Genomic DNA, 16,730 nt, shown 5'->3' with positions numbered 1-16,730 from the left:
AATATGCGATTCGCAAATTAAAACTTGGATTGTCTACCCAGAGCAAGCGTTTAGCTTTCCTCAGGTCGGGTCGCTTCATGCAAATAGAAAACCAGATCCCAGGAGACCAGATCAATGGATGAATGGTAAGGATTAAGAAGATTTGCGACGAATACGCCTGAAAATAACTGCTGTGCTGGAAAGTTTGTTGCAGTGATATAAGCACGTCAGTCACCTACTTACTTTCACTTTCTCATTGTGGAAAGTCAAAGGAGAAGTCTTCTTAACTAATGAACCAATGTCGTAAGAAGTAAATGCACATAGCTGTTTGATATTGGGAAAATGGGGGCCAAGCCAAAGGTAATGTAATGCAATTGTTCCTCGTTAAATCTTTAAAATAGAGATGAAACCATTTCGGGTCACTTTCACTTTATCGCCCATTTGCATTCTGCTCTGCACATCTGCTATGCCCTTTTATTTTACTTCTCCGTAAAATTTTACCACAAGAAAGGTGTCTAAGAACGTAATCCTGGGAGGATTATATACATATCACGATCTTACTTGGTCTCACATAACCCATCCATCCGTCTATCTGTAGAATCTATTATATATTAGTTCCTAGCTCAAGTAGTGCGTATTTAAAACGAGACCTTTGCTTATGGACATCTTATGAGATCGAATCATCATCAACAGATCATTTCTTACAGATGTGAAATTTGATTATTTGGTGATCATATAAGCCTAGAATAATCTTAATTTGCAAAGTTTGGATGGATCTCTATGATTACTTTACATATATAAAGAACCCACCAAATTACTTTTCTCTATTCTTCACATCATTTATACCCTTCCCTTAGCCCTCAATTTACATTATTACGTTGGTCTGGTTTCAATGATTGCTTCAGTAAACTACAAGTTTTGTAATTTACAAACACTTACTCAACTCAACTGGAAACATGATTTTTGGGTGATGTTGGCAAATGTATACACAAGTATCGATAGTGTATGTATTTATGGTATTTATTATTCATATAAATTGTCAAAATTACTAACTAAGACTTAGTTATCTCAGGTACACATTTTGTAGGCGTATCATACGTGCGTAAACAAATAATATTTACAAGTTAATTTTTTAAAGTACAATTCGACGGAAAAGGAAATACAATACATCTTTGATGCATACAAGCACAAGCATAATGTGTTGCTACTCGAGTTTGTTTTATGCGTAGCATTTTGTGCTTAACAAATTACGCTAATTGTAGAGATTCTAGAAATGACTTCAAATTGGATGTAATAAAATTGCATTGTGTCCATGTCCCTCGTCCTTTGTCATTTTCAGAGTAAGGAATTCGCCTGATGAATTATTTACCTCGCAAATTGCATTCCTTACTGCGCTCCATACCCCAAGACATTCTGGCGACGATGACCCATCAATCCTTAAGTGGCCATGAAACCGGAGCGTTGATCAAGTGATGTTGAGTTGAGTTTCCGAAGCGCCTCAATGTGATGGCCATCATGGTCGTGAGTGATGGCAGACAACCAGCCCATTGCCACCAGCCCTGACACCAGAGACAGAAACTGGAGAAAGCCTATCGCCCGAGAGTGTGGCATGGAATAAGTCTTTCGATCACGTTCACGGTTGAGAATCTCAAAAAATACGACGTACATCAATGTTCCACACACCAGACCCTATTGCATGATGAAAGTTAATAGATTTACTTATGATCAATTGACATAAGCATAGCAGTCGCTCGTGACGTATTCGGCCAATCGTTATAATTGAATTATTAAATCATCTGGTCACTCGAAAGCTTAACCATAACCACAGATAACAGATGCAACTTTGGGTTGATGGATTGATAAACCTGACTTACTATCCAGAGGCTAAATACACTAATGAAACGTGGATTGACGTTGACATTAACATTGAATGCATCAAGTACTCTAACTATTGGCATTTAATTCCTGCATCAAATATTTCACGAGTTCTAACAACTAAATTAGTTCTAGTCCATACTAATTTTATCTAATTATTTTATCTAATTTTGCCAGTCCAATGAAATGTCTAATAATTTGTTATATAACGACGTATGACGCCATTATTACGTCTTTGCATTTCGAGCATAAAGAAACATCAATGAGATGAGTTGTATGACTGTCTGATAATGACTGACAATAAGAAATTAGGAAACCTGTCTACTTATTTATATTGCCCTTATCAAAAGATTTTGAGTAGGAGGATGGGGTTGGAAAAGCAAAATAATTGGGCAGAGCTTGAAGCTGGACGAGTAAGTTATATAAGCAAACCCGAAAAAAATCCAGCTGTGACAGTAATAAAGTGAAAGTATACCGGAACAGAGAGTTCGTGAAATGGAATCAAAATTGCGCGTTAGGTGATGCAGTGAAAAGTACGTACATTGGGATTTGGTGACTACCTAATGTTTTTTCCTTCACCTAAGAAAAATAATGACGCAGCTAATTCTAGGAAAATGGTGGCAGGCCAATTCTGACTCTGACTCTATGAACCGAATTACGGATAAACATTTGAGCTCATTCATCTAACATCTATGCAGTACCTAAGGATTATGCACAATTGTTGCTTTTTATACCCGGAAATTCAAAGCTAAATACTACAATGAGCGTATTAACATTACCTGAACCATAACAACGGGCAGTGTGTTCGTTGACGTGTTTGAAGAGATTATGGACCCAATTATGATGCCAATGGGTGATATGATGGCAAAAAACACAATGGATCCAATGTATGTGGAAATCCTCGTCTGTGTGGTGCTTAGTTCCATCCCCATGCAAAAAGAAATGACGAATTTGTGGGATGCCACGGCCGAAAACATCACCCATACATCCTTTTTTGTCTAAAATATTTATTACCAATTGTCAATTAGGATTTCAACTTGTTAATATCGATTCAAACTTTCTCGAGGATTTAATATCAACCAATCAGCAAGAAATTTGACCTCTGCCATTTAGATATCTTTTTAGAAGAATATGTTTCGCGAAATATTACGCCCCAAATCGTCATCCTACACAAACTCGATTTCGTATTGTTCATTTTTGGTAGGAAAATATTTATTGTCTTGTTGTTTTGAAATAAGGCTTACGATTCCAGCTCAAAGTTATGGAGTCAGAAACTTTGAAGGACCATACATAATAATCATGATGCACACAAATGGTACACATCTGAACAAAAGACAGATCGCATTTCTCTCTCCTATTGTGAGGTTATTCTGCTCTCATCTAACGATTTCACGACCAATGGCTCTGAATGTTCTGGTGAACATTATGTACGTACATGCATATCTGCTGTACAATAACTGGGATCGGGAGTTCGCTGAATTGAACTATTTCGTATTTCTCAAAAGTTGACATGCTTTAAGAAAGAAAGGCATCAGCTTAATGTGACCTCTTTTCATGAATATTTCAATTATCTTGTCAAAAAGGTTCCTCTATTTAAATTTGCTTGCATGAATAGAAAGAAAGTGCGCATCAGGCTGGGGTCGTGATAGGAAATTGTCATACGTATGCCACGAGGTTAAATTCTAAAGAATCTGATTTCTATTATCATGCTCAAGTCTTACATAAGTATACATTTCCTGGACAATCAAATCATGCCTGTGGCAGATTTGTATTTAAGATTTTTTCTGTGTAAAGTGGTGGTCGAGTGATATGTAACACAAGGAATTCCTTCAAATGAATGATCAAAATGCCTCGTGTTATGTGATGAAGTAAATAGTTGACCTGAATGCCAATAGCAACTCCCTCCATTATGGCGTGAAAGGAAAGTGCAATCAAAGCCATCAATGTTCTGAAGGAGGATGCCACGTTTATTTTGTCATCTGGGCATTCCTCCTCGTCAGTGTCACTCTTATCCGTCCCTCCATCATGAGTGCAAGTGCTGCTTTTTATAGCTGGAGAAAGCCCGAAATCTTCATCAGCGTGTGGGAGTGAGAGTGAGGACCGGTTTCTGGTGTGCGGAATCGGAATCCCATGTGCGATGGAGTTATGCCTCACAACAGAGTTGGCTGAATGATTATGGTTATGATGGCCGTCGACCAGAATGTAGTGTGCGATTTCTTCAACCAGATAAATTAATGCGAAACCACACAGGAGAAACATTTCCGCCACAGGATAATCCGCATCGAATGTCATCCAAATTGCTGGGATGTGTTGCAAACTCTCTCTAACTTCGGGCAGAACATGAAGCACGGCCGTGGAAAGGAGAACGCCAGCTCCAAAGCAGGAAAGAATCGTTAGGACAATTTTCTGTAACGTGCTGCTGCTTGCATGATGGGGAGATTTGGTGGTACTGAAAATGTAGTTGGGAATTAAACCGAGAATTATAGAGATTATTGCCAAAGCTGCCATCGCTATCCATTTTTCAATAGAAACTCCCATTTGCTTGTATATACATATGTTTGTATATATGAGTAGCAGTAGTGGTAGTTAGTGACTTGCGAGAAGGTACTGTGGTGGCCGAGATTCCGGAAAATCGACTCTTATTATACACTTTCTCTCTCCGGCAATAGGGTTGTCAGAATAAACGACGCTGGATATCTTGGGGGCAAGGGCTGGCTCTATTGTATGTATATCTCCACTCGTATAAGCGATATTTCTGATACGGTCCAGAAAGAGGAGAGAGTCGTCGGGGGAATGTCTGAAATAAATGCCAAGAAAATAATATGATGTCATCAATCACTTCAGAAGCATATCCAACATATTTCACCCATTCATTTAAAAGTGCAACCATTCGCTTAATGTCCTGCCCTCAACAAAATAAACTGGTGGAGAAAAACAGAAGAGATTTATTTACATGCTCAAAACAGCATCTTTTGCTTTCTTCTGATAGTGAGATGCGAAAGCTAATATGAGGACAACATTGTTCCACTACAAAATCAAAGCCGCATTATTACACGCGAAACAAAGAGTGTCAATTTCCCCTCTTAACCGTTTCATAGTTATTTAATTTATACTGTAGCATTAATAGTGACTTTGATAAAGTGTAATATTTAGAGCACTGTAGATATTTCACTAGAACCGGGTTTAATTTGGTCTCATTCGTCCAAAGATTTATAGAGCTTCAACGAGGAAGTGGAGAAAGATAGCAATTAATGTTTATGTATACTATATGAACATATACTGTGTATATATTTTTGTATGCGGAACGAAAGCGTGTTGGAAACACGCTTTCAACAGCAACAGCAGCACCTCAAGTGACGGAAGCAATTTCGGCAAAAGAGTGACAAGACAACAACACCAGCACCACAAGGTTGATTAAAAATGGGTCTCACCAAATTGAAGAGTTGTCGCTCGAGTCCAGAATGGAACAGTCTGACACCAGAGACTTTTAGCTGATAATTGACATTGATGCTATGAGTGTGGCAGATGAGAAGGCCAATCAGTTTATTAGGTGTGAATTGGCTGCTGCCAGTGGTGCTTTTTAAGAGGAGTCGACTATTTATGAAAATAGCTCTTGATGATTACACCAGCAGGAGGATTATCGTGAAATTTTCCGCATGGTATGCCACGTATATACGTGGAACCTAATTTAGTCCATTATTATCACCCACCACTTTGAATGAGGTACCATGCAGAGAAGTGGTAATGTTAAAAACTACTAATTTTAAATTAGTCGCTTAAGTGAACCGCTTTACACTAGATTAATCCTATTACATAAACCTATCTAGTGGTAGTTTTGATATTTACCACTATTATTAGATGATAGAGGTTAGAATTTATCACGTCATTAATAAAATTCATTATAGCATTTCGTCTAAATTCAGCCTGATATTTAAACTTGGTTATAAATATCATACAGCATCCATTGATTCGTTAGTAAAATTTCAGGTCATTTCATTTATATGTACGTATTTTTAAGTACGCTTTTCCACTTCATGTGAGGAAAGATGCTTCTAAGTAAGAGGAGTCCTTGATAATCAATCAATGAGTATCAATGCAAAAGTAGGTATGCATGTACATATACATACAGCAGTATCCATCACGTGGGAAAATTCACACACACACCCGAAGCCAGAGAAAAAGTGTTTCCAACCACGCCAATTCGCAATCAATTTCATAAATAGATTTCTCATTTTGACACATTATGTTTGGATGGATGGGAACTTATCGGCTACTTTTAGAATATTAGTAAAAGCAGGAAGAATTGAAAAGCCAGCCTTTGAGTAAACTAACCGAAATGTGAATAGAGTGGCTCATTATTGATTGGCTTTGTTTGTATGGAAATTCAATCCCCATGCTCACCTCTCCTCGTGTTTCACTTTGACCAGAGAAAGGCAAGCCAGAGACGAACCAGCGAGAAGTAAACTCAACCAAGTCATTTATTAGTCGCGTTGGGAAATTGAGACGGGGAAAGTTTTCCTCTTTTGTGGGAGCAAGGACGTCATCGGCAATGTTTTTGCTACGAGCGTTGCGGGAATCCGCTTACACACATTTCCCACTGACTGTCCGAAAACGTTTCAACTTCAACTTCACGTAATTTTTTTGTGTCGCACGGATTTTCTAAATTGTCAATCGAATTGTCAGTCGTCGTCAGGAGTGTTATACAAAGAAGGAGGAGTCTGAACGTTTCTCTCCCCCTCATCCTTGATATTCTTTAACAAGAGGAAAAACGTGAAAAATGCCTCCCAAGAAAATTAAACCAGTTGCTCCCAAGGTACGTAAGAATTAATTTGTACATTTTGAAGGGTAGCCTCTGAAAATGTGATGATGAATTTGGTCAAGAATTTCGTAATTAGGTGTCAGGCATCAAATTCTTGATGATTTATTGATTGAATGAGTTTAATGTTAGGATGTGGCCATCTACTTGGTAGAAGCGGATGAAAATGACGTTGTCCCAGAGGATTCGATCCAGTTAGTGAGACACTGTGTAATAGATAAGGTAAAATATTGTGGCCTTTTTAGCACTCGTTGTTAATGAATTAAATCGTTGAATGCCGATTTATTTTATTTTTATGTGACTTAGATTTTCTCGGAAAACCAGGATCATATCGCAATCTGTAGGACTGGTGAGAGTTCTAACGTGCAATTCGACCCAGCTGATTGGAATGCTCTCCGAAAAGTTGAAAAGAAATTTCGACAGCCTGGAAAAGCTAGAAGTGATCCAATTTCTGCACTGATTGATATGTGCAATGTCATTAATGCACAGGGAGAGTGAGTTTAGCTATTTTAAATTATTATACCAATAATGATGTGACAAAGTCAATTGATACAGCATGCTATTTTTATAGATTTGACTCGTACGAATGCAAAAAGATTTTGTTCTTTGCATTGTTGAAGGCCGACTTGAAGGAGAAGAAATTGAAAGAATTTGCTACGGTTTTGGAAAACAGTACCATCAATGTGTCCATAATGTAAAGCTTAGTTGTGTCTTTATAACTATACTCAAAGCGATTTAGTTAGTCCCTGTGCGGGTGGAGCTACACAAGTGAGAAACCTGTGTTTCGCCTCGGTTCTCCCTGTTAAGTGAGGCCCAGCACATGGTTCTCACTTACCTAGCTCCACCCGCACATGGACTAACTAAATCACTTTGAGTATACTTTTCAAAAAACATTTTAATGTTGAATAAAAATTGCTTTAGATTGCCAGATGAAAAAGATATGGATGCCACACAGTTGGAAAATAACAAATCTTTAAGGGCCATAATGGAACAAAAAGAAAATGTACGTATTGACATGACATAAATAAATTATGCCAAGTCACATGGTTGTTTTTATATTTGAAATTATTTGTTAGGACGACTTCCTTAACATCTGTACTAGATCAGCGGCGAAAAAGCAAATTTTGAACACGTTGAGCAAACCGCCCAAGAGGTAAATTTTCATGTTGCAGCAACTTTGAACAATTTAGCATTATTGTTTGGTATTGCAGGTCTATGCCATGGAACGTAAGTCTAGAAATTGGGCCGGATATTGAAATAGCCGTCAGTGGATACGTTTGCACGAGGAAGAATACACAGAATGATCTGAAGAAGGCGCTTGTAAAAAATGAAGCAACTTCCAGTTTCACTGGTTCACAAAACTTAAGCACGGAAGTGGCCATACCATCATCAATGGAAGGAGATGAGGATTTTGGACCTAAGAAGACAGTAATGGTTGAATTTGCTTCGAAAATAACTGACAGGGAGTATCTTTGGAAAGCGAAGGATGGGACAGTCGTGGACGATGAAGATGTCGGAAAGGGTTATTTTTACGGTGATCGGTTGATCCCATTTAATGGTAAAAAATATAAATCTACGTCTATATTAACAATAAGTTGAACGATTACACTTATCTTTTGATTTTTGTAGAACTTGAAAACGAAGATGCTTACAAGAGTGGAGACAAATGCTTAAAGGTGATTGTATTTTGTCCCAAGGACAAAATATTCCCTGCTTTTCAACAAGGTGATGGTACTACGTTGTTCTATGCCAAGAAAGGCGACTCGGTACGGTTCATACATTTAATATTATTTATTATTTATGCTTCATATCAAATCCATAATTCTCATATTCATAACTTTTTAGAACGCTGAGGTGAAGCTGAGTGCTTTGTTGCAAGTTTTGCATAATAATGACCGGGTTGCTGTTGTGAGGAAAGTGTACCGCAAAAACTCAAGAGTAAACCTAGGGATCCTGTCGGCCGACGTTGATCGAAAAGTATTTATACCTATTTTAAATCGGTGTTTTAAGTGTATCACGCAATTAAATTTTTGATTAACGAATTCATTTTCAGTGCCTCGTGTACTCAGAAATCTGCTTCGCTGATGATATTTCGGTGCCTCACTTTCCAGCACTTTTCAAGCAAGACTCTATTTCAGAGGAAGATGGAAATACTTTATCCGAGAAGGAACAACTTATTGATAGCTTGATCTTGGGTCAAACGCTCGATGGTTTCCATCCATTTGAAGGACCCATTGACCCTGCTGCTGCAAGTCTACGAAATAACATTTCATCTCGAATTCTCGATCCAAAAGCTAAAACAACATCATGTGCGGACAAAAACGACAATATTGATATTTTCTTCAGCAAAGCCGTCCTTGAAGAGCAGCTAGAGCAACTGCAAAGTTTTTTTCCTTTGAAAATGATTAAGCAACAAACGGACAGACCTGCAGGTGCTAACATTTTCAGGAAGCGGCCTTTAGATGCAATCACTGATGCTGATCAAGATGAAAAGAAAATTAAAACAGAAGAAGACATGGAGGTTGGAAATGAAATTGTACCCGTTGCTGAAAACAACGATCTTGATTACGATGATTTGGTAAGTCGCTTTTTGTGATGTTACGTAGTTGTGAAATGTTATTTAATTTCTCACAATATGCTGATTATAAATAAAAACATTATTTTCATTGCAGCTCGACAATGTATAATGCAATCCACTGACATGGACAACTTGAACATGGACAACTTGGACTCGCATATTATTTTCGTAACATATTTATTGTACGTTGTTAGTCTTATCGTACATTTTGTCAGTATTGAGTTATATGTATAACTACTGTCCAATGATCAATTGAAGTGATTAAACAGCAAGTATAAAAATATCTGGGGCGCGTTTGCATTAACTTTAATTTTTATGAAGTGCCGAGGAATTCGGATTTTTTGTGCTGCATATTTTCTATTGAAAACCTTTGATTCCTCATTTCTTTCATTAAATACCTCTGCATTCTATTATATACGTATGTACTTTGTTTCGAGTTTCGAAGCATATTTTCACTCGGCCTTTTAATGCATATTCCTCAGTCTCTGTATTCTCGCTCTCTCTCTATCTCTCTTCAGATATTTATAGCGTTGTAGATTGGGTTTCATATTGCCGTCAAGTATGCAAATATAATTTTCCGCAGATGCATATTGGACTTTGTTGAATAAAGCAAGGTTACCATTGGATATATCTATTTGCATGATTCTTGACCACATAATGTTTAACAATGACTTCAATATTATGTCACGTGAAATTACAAACTTTATGTTATATTAAATAAGCTTTTGTTAAATAAGAATATGAACATTGCATGTTAATTTCATGTCGACGGTAGTTGAGGTAGTTGACCGAATGCCGGCCACGTCAACCTTAAGCGAAGGCGGAGATGAAAAACCTAAAAAGAGGAAAGATAAGGACGAAATCAAAAAAGAAAAATGGTTCTGTGGATGCTGCAAGGTGACCATGAACTTTAACTGAGATCTTTTTCATTGGTTGTATCTTTCTATTGTATTTGAAACTGTTTCACAGTGTGCGAGCTATGAATCTGAAGAAGCATATCTCTACGCCTTTGATTTCGACCATACCATTGTTGACCAAAACTCAGACACGGCGGTCATGGAGGTCATTCACGACCCCGTTCCTTCAAATCTGACGAGGCTGTTCGACGGGACCAACTGGGAAGAATATATGGAAGGCGTGTTCAAGTTCGTGGCTGAAGAAGGAGGAACTTATGAGATAATTGCTGACAAAATTCGACAGCTACAGGCTACTGAAGGTATGCATGAAACCTATGATTTGTACTGCATAAATTATGTAATAATTAATTACATTATTGTTCATTGATTGGTTGTAGGAATACCACATCTACTTCACAAAATTGTAATGGCCCGACGATCACTACATCATGGTTCTAAGCTCATAATTGTGTCAGACGCCAACTCGTTCTTTATCGACACGTTCTTATCCAACTTGAAGCCTCCTGTTACTCCGGATTTGGTCATTACCAACCAAGCGGACAAGACGGAAGAGGGTTTTCTCAAATTGACTCCTTTCGAGACCCAGACGGAATGTACTTTCTGTCCCAGAAATTTGTGCAAGGGGACCGCACTATTGAAATATATTGGAAAGAAGGGTCCTTTTCAAAGGGTTTATTACACTGGAGACGGAGGCAACGATATTTGTCCAGCGACTAAATTGACAGAGATGGATGTGGTATTTGTTAGAAAGAATTTTGCGATGGATAAGATTTTGAAGCATGGATCATGGAAAGGACAACAGTTGAATATAAAAGCAAAAATAGTTTTCTGGGAGGTGGGGAAGGAAATTGAACGAGAGATGATATTCTGATTTTGACTGAAGAAAACTTGAGATTGCAATTATGTATGCATGCACGCAAGAGGGTAATAAGTATTCACTGTTATAAATTCCTATGTGAAATACGTATGGCTACATGGCATTATATCAATCCAAGTAAATATGTTATAGGTATTTCTATGCAATAAAATGTCATAAACCGCAAGCTGTTGCAATTTCATGAAATATGACGACATGTTCTGAACTAATGCTTTCAGTGTAAACCTAAGCATCGTGAATGTCATTGTGGTCAAGACCGCATCCATGCCAAAAATGTCAATACACAACTATGATTTACCACAAAAATCCTTAATCCACCCAAGCTACTAGTATCCATATACGCATTTATTATAACTTTTCCTTGTGCGATTTGGACTCAGAAAAGTATCGTCACTCATTTGATGTTCGTTCGTCGAGTTTCTCTGTTTTATCCAAAATGGTTGTCGAAGAAAAACGAGTGACCTGGTATTCGAGAATCTGGTCTTGGACGCCAGCTAGCCTTTGGGATGCTGCAATTGAGAAAGCAGGCCAGGTCCCCGCTGCAGCATCGGCTACGACCATTGATTTCGAAGAATGTCCGCCTTTCAGGGGAATGGAATCTGTCAAACGGTAATTATCAGATTATCCTACAGAAAAACAAATGTTTTGGATAATATGATACGCATTGGCGATGGGTAATCTGTGTACTGTTGTTTTTTATATAATAGACGAAACGCAGTCAGAAATCGAAACCGAAAAGGACGTCAACATTACAATACCTATGGGTTGACTCGTAATTCGAGTAAAAATGACGGCTGGGAGACAGAAACTCCATTGAGTGAAATTAAAACTCCAGTGAAAACGATGTTCGACTGGTATCACCCATGGAAAATGGAGTCTACGGAGAAAACAATTTCCTTACTGCCAGCAACTCAACAACCCGTATTTCGTGACTCAATTGCAGGAAATTGTGAACAGCTTCAGCAGTACTTGGAGTCTCTAGAATTTATAGTCGATACTTCAACCGTTGTTAATTTTGCGGATGAAAAAGGTCGTCGAGCCATCCATTTTGCTTCAGCCTTTGGCCATTTCGATATTATTGAGTTATTGCTCTCTTATGGTTCGGATTAAAAACTCAACTATTTACATACAAATCATAACTTATGCATCGAATAAAATACCCTGCAATCGTTAGGAGCAAATCCGAATGCTTTGGACTCATCAAACAGCATCACGCCCTTGGCTTGTGGTGCCGTGAATGGGAACGAGAAAATAATGGAATTGCTGATCACGAAGGGGGCGAATATAAACTACGGTTTGGAGAGGGATTATAGGACCGACGCTGAGTCAGAATCACATACGGCGCTGAGCTGGGCTGTGAGAACTGAAAATGCGAAATCTGTAAAATATCTTTTGGAGAAAGGGGCTTTGTTAGCTGGGACCACTATTAATTGGGAAACGCCACTACACGAAGCTGCCTACTTGGGAAATATTGACATACTAAAATTACTTGTTCAGAATGAAAGGAATTTGCAAAGTTTAGAATTGCGTGGAGTAATTGATTTTTATTGACCACAACGGCACCTCCTCGCTTAAAATTAATCCGAATGCTAATTTAATTCTAGGGAAAGGATAAAAACACCCCCCTTAACGTGGCCGTAGAGCAAGGGCATTTAGACTGCATGGAATTTTTGTTATCAGTTGGAGCTAAACCAAGTAAAGAGCTATTTATTTACTTCATAAAATCATTCTGCCTTTTTGAAATTATTTTCTAATGTGTTTTTGCATGTTAGATAAATTTAATATTTATGGCCAAACTTCACTACAGCTCTCGGCAATGACAAAAGATTTTCAAGCAATACAACTTTTGATAAAGAACGGGGCTGATGTCAACACTAGAGACACGAGGAACCGGACTCCACTTCATCACTGCATCCAATTTGCGTCGTTGTCCAACTGTATTTTTAAAATATACTTGTCAACAATTAAATTTATTTGCATTTCCAATAATTCTATACGCATTTATGTACTAAATGAGAATGATCATTTTATAGATGTTGAAGCCATCCAGTGCATTGAGACCTTGTTGTACAATGGGGCTGACATTAATGCCCAAGATGAAAATGGCTTCACGCCCTTCAACACAGCCGTGGACAATGGGGCTTCTACAATTGTCGCCACACTTTTGAAACAAGGAGCAGACCTTACAATCACGTAAGATTATTGACAATGGTCCACCATGGTTTGCAAGGACTAACGAAAATTATTAAATGGTAAGAAATAATGCTGGGCAAAGTGGAGTGGAGATTTTGGTAAAGAAGATGCCTCATGCAATCAGATACATCAGAGAAAGTTTAGACTTTGCAATTTTTGTCAAACAAAATGACATTGCTGATCCGGACTGCACCATCTCTTTTGATTTTCGGTGAAGTTTGATTTTGATATGGAACCATCCATCTCTTCTCAACTGATTTTATAACATTGTCATTTCGTTAGGCCAATCATCGTTACAAATAACAATGAGGATGTCAAAACTTCAACACCCAGAAAAGAAACCGAGGTTTTGCTATCATTTTGTGCCTTTGGACATTATGACATTCTCTCACATCCACTGGTTGAAGCATTCCTCGTTCTGAAGTGGGAGAGGGTTATGAAATACTTTTGGGCGTCTTTTATTGCCAATGTAAATGTGTAATAAGCATGAGATTTTTTTAAATTAAATTTTAAACGGAAACTTATGCGAAATCATTTTTATTTAATTCAAGCTGCTGATGGTCTTGGTCTATTCCTATTTCGTTTTCCACCTGTACGCCTCAATGTGTCCATTGACTGCTCAAAACGTGACAGTGACAACCCCAGAGAATATTTTAATTGAAATTGAAATGCCGGACTACCTTCAAATGATTTGGTATCTCTTATGCCTCATGATTTTTGTCTTCACGATAAAAGAATTAGTTCAACTGGTTTTATCACCAAAGTCATATTTTAAAATGGGCGAAAACTACATTCAACTGATTTTTATAATCCTGGCGTTACTCACTATTCTGCCGGATCCATTGGGACCAGTTAACTTCAAAGGTGATATCTGTCATTGCCTCAATCGTTGGAATCATATTCATTACAGGTCTGCCGCTGTAAGTTTTTCACATTTACGGCTTTTGCATGAATTTTAACAGCCTAAAGTCATTTGTTTTGTTCTTTGAAATAAATAGGTGAGTGTTGTCGTAGCCTGGTTTCTGATTTTACTCCGAATTGGCAAATTACCCAAACTTGGTCTATATGTGCAAATGTTTTTTAAAGTAATTATAACAAAATTTAGCCAGTTACGCAAATATGTATATGAAATGCATAATGCTATGAAACTATTTATAGGTTGTTGGAAATTTTGGATTATTTGTAATCGCGTATTCGAGTATTGTAATAGGGTTTACTTTGTCGTTTGGAATTTTACTAGACGATGTCAACGATGAAGTGAGAACTTTCAGCAATATTTTTCACTCTTTCTTATCTACAATGGTGATGATGACGGGGGAATTAGAACTTTCGAAAGTTATCGAACAAACTGGAAAATATCACCCGCTTTTCGTAGACACTTACATTGTTTTTACGGCATTTTTATTACTCGTGACCGTGGTTCTAATGAATTTATTAGGCAATGTTAATTTACTTATTATTATAAGTATATATATAAATATTAAATAATATTATATGTTCCTCTCTTAGTGGGTCTCGCCGTTAGTGATATTCAGGTGCGTCGGACATATACGTAAGCTTTTACATGAAATTTTGCTGAATCTTAAATACTCGAGTGTTGCAGGGGTTGAGAGAAGGGGCAAAAGTTGCAAGACTTTCTCGATTAGTGGTTGCAATTTCTCAACTGGAATCTATGCTATTCTCAAACGGTCTGATAAATATCTTGCCCAACAAGCTGATAAAGCATCTTAGAAAGAATGCTCTTTTCGCAAACGAATATAAAATGTAATACAAATTCATCCATTAATTCTTTTCTGAAAAATTCTACTTTGTATGTATTATATAATCCACACGGTTTTGGATAGGTACACATTTAATTTTCGACCACATGATCCGCGGGACATGACATTGCCTTCAGGAGTACAGATGGAAGCTCTCCAAATTTTGGAGAAAAGAGAAAGTGACAGAATTCGCAATATGAAAAAGGCTGAAAAAGAAATCGACACGAAGTTGGAATTGATTGAAAGATTGGAGAAAGTTGAGACAATGCTACAAAATCTGGATAAATTCATGCATAATATTCCATCGAATGCTATGCATCAATAATCTATGCAAGCAGGCAGACGTATAAATCATTTTATGTCAAATTATTTTATGTATTCGCATGAAAAAACGAAACTAAGGAACCAATTTGCTAATTGTGCATTAAATTTTCTCCTTGTAACCTTATATGAAATAAATATTTATAAATCTTATTGAATTGAAATTCGAACAGTCAAGACACTGTAAACTATACTATAATAGTAATGGATAAGCCAACATTAACTGGATTCAGACCAAATGATGATGGCGATGAGACCCCACTTCAAGGTCTTTACAACGACTTGCTTAGTTGTTTGGGAGGGCAACAGACCAATTTAAAACCAATGACTGGATTCTCCAAAATCCTCAATATGTACATACATATTCATTTTCATACTTCTCCATATTATAGAAAAATACCCGTTTGATCTGTACTTTATGAACATATTTAGGATAACTGAAGTCATGAACGAGCGTCAGAATACGGCAACCACAGGTGATGTAACAGAAAGCGAGACAGAGCCACAACCAGAGAATCTCGAGCAAAATGTCGTCGAATCGACGGACAACGATTTTTACCCGAATTTCATTGCGTTCGACTCATCTGCATTTAATAATGTGGGTGCAAATGACCAAGTGGAAACTAATGCATCTGGGTCATCAGAATCTTTGCAGTCCATTCAGTCGCAATGCTCAACAGTATCAAGTGAACGTTCACATTCTGAAAGTGAAAATCTATCAAGAACTGATTCTAATCTAGAAAACAATAATTTTAAGGGCGATGAAGACTGTCCACTTGCTGGAGGCGAACTCCATGAATTTCCCATTGCAATTTCAGATGATGTAGCAAAAGCTTTGAAACAGTTTGGCTTGGAGGGATTGATTCCACTTCCGCCAAAAAGCCGTCCTGTAAAACCTATTGTCGCAAAAGAAATGGCAAAAAGAGATGTGGAGATTTCTGGAGACAACAACGAACAAATGAACCCGGACGATTGGCTGGACAAAAGCCCATTGAGTATCGGTGGATCAATGTTGACTAATCTTCTCAATGGCTTTACTTATCGTGAGAGGGCAATATCGGGCGGTCTAGACAACGTCGGTGGAATGTCGGACGCCGAATCCTAGTGAGAAAATATTACCTTTGACCTGGCAATAATTCTTTTCATACCCTTTTTCTATTTTCGTATAACAGTCATGGACCAAATTCTGACGAAGAATAGTGAACACTCAAAAACTATGCAGCTAAATGACAATATCCTTCATCAGTATAATAAGTAATTGGTATAAATTTAGTACGTTTCTCAAATAAATTATATGTGCAGAGGACAGGAAACGTATTTAATCAATTTTAATTTATGTACCACAACACATATGCACACATGCTAAAAAATACTGAAGTCATACGTACTGGAGTTTATTTAGATATGTACACAT

The 16,730-nt window shown here is 37.5% G+C and overlaps 5 protein-coding genes across 6 annotated transcripts; 4 read left to right on the top strand and 1 right to left on the bottom strand.

Annotated features, from left to right (window-relative positions):
- Positions 1–983: 983 nt before the first annotated feature.
- Positions 984–5,361, bottom strand: LOC110846880 (zinc transporter ZIP1). Its single transcript, XM_035850426.1, has 4 exons — positions 5,286–5,361; positions 3,736–4,651; positions 2,634–2,852; positions 984–1,668 (listed from the first exon to the last, which is right to left on the bottom strand). Exons 2-4 carry the CDS (start codon positions 4,390–4,392, stop codon positions 1,417–1,419), a joined length of 1,128 nt encoding a protein of 375 aa, XP_035706319.1. The 5' UTR covers positions 4,393–4,651; positions 5,286–5,361; the 3' UTR covers positions 984–1,416.
- A 1,045-nt stretch (positions 5,362–6,406) lies between these two features.
- Positions 6,407–9,531, top strand: LOC110846329 (X-ray repair cross-complementing protein 5). The gene is made up of 11 exons (XM_022093041.2): positions 6,407–6,667; positions 6,803–6,892; positions 6,977–7,164; positions 7,242–7,364; positions 7,592–7,673; positions 7,747–7,823; positions 7,882–8,228; positions 8,300–8,436; positions 8,516–8,647; positions 8,724–9,248; positions 9,343–9,531. Exons 1-11 carry the CDS (start codon positions 6,632–6,634, stop codon positions 9,355–9,357), a joined length of 1,752 nt encoding a protein of 583 aa, XP_021948733.1. The 5' UTR covers positions 6,407–6,631; the 3' UTR covers positions 9,358–9,531.
- A 462-nt stretch (positions 9,532–9,993) lies between these two features.
- LOC110846879 (pyridoxal phosphate phosphatase PHOSPHO2) lies at positions 9,994–11,200 on the top strand. Its single transcript, XM_022093718.2, has 3 exons — positions 9,994–10,145; positions 10,218–10,464; positions 10,543–11,200. Exons 1-3 carry the CDS (start codon positions 10,011–10,013, stop codon positions 11,034–11,036), a joined length of 876 nt encoding a protein of 291 aa, XP_021949410.2. The 5' UTR covers positions 9,994–10,010; the 3' UTR covers positions 11,037–11,200.
- Positions 11,201–11,432: 232 nt separating this feature from the next.
- LOC110846877 (transient receptor potential channel pyrexia) lies at positions 11,433–15,469 on the top strand. Of its 2 annotated transcripts, XM_022093715.2 has the most exons (14): positions 11,433–11,651; positions 11,750–12,141; positions 12,217–12,575; positions 12,647–12,737; positions 12,815–12,979; positions 13,076–13,235; positions 13,300–13,446; positions 13,518–13,704; positions 13,787–14,155; positions 14,234–14,320; positions 14,394–14,673; positions 14,745–14,770; positions 14,839–14,999; positions 15,080–15,469. In XM_022093715.2, the coding sequence occupies exons 1-14, from the start codon at positions 11,479–11,481 to the stop codon at positions 15,318–15,320; spliced, it is 2,838 nt and encodes a 945-aa protein (XP_021949407.2). In that variant the 5' UTR covers positions 11,433–11,478; the 3' UTR covers positions 15,321–15,469. The 2 variants fall into 2 exon arrangements, with proteins under 2 accessions (XP_021949407.2, XP_035705994.1); XM_035850101.1 differs by lacking the exon at positions 15,080–15,469 and having other exon boundaries at positions 14,394–14,492; positions 14,839–14,977.
- Positions 15,470–15,492: 23 nt separating this feature from the next.
- On the top strand, positions 15,493–16,622 carry LOC118435043. Its single transcript, XM_035850103.1, has 3 exons — positions 15,493–15,669; positions 15,749–16,420; positions 16,489–16,622. The coding sequence occupies exons 1-3, from the start codon at positions 15,521–15,523 to the stop codon at positions 16,514–16,516; spliced, it is 849 nt and encodes a 282-aa protein (XP_035705996.1). The 5' UTR covers positions 15,493–15,520; the 3' UTR covers positions 16,517–16,622.
- The last annotated feature ends 108 nt before the right edge of the window (positions 16,623–16,730 follow it).

Source organism: Folsomia candida, unplaced genomic scaffold (genome assembly GCF_002217175.1).
Source record: "Folsomia candida strain VU population unplaced genomic scaffold, ASM221717v1 Fcan01_Sc003, whole genome shotgun sequence".
Taxonomy (NCBI): domain Eukaryota; kingdom Metazoa; phylum Arthropoda; class Collembola; order Entomobryomorpha; family Isotomidae; genus Folsomia; species Folsomia candida.
Note: the sequence above shows the minus strand (reverse complement) of the source record. Positions and strands in the feature narration are given on the sequence as shown.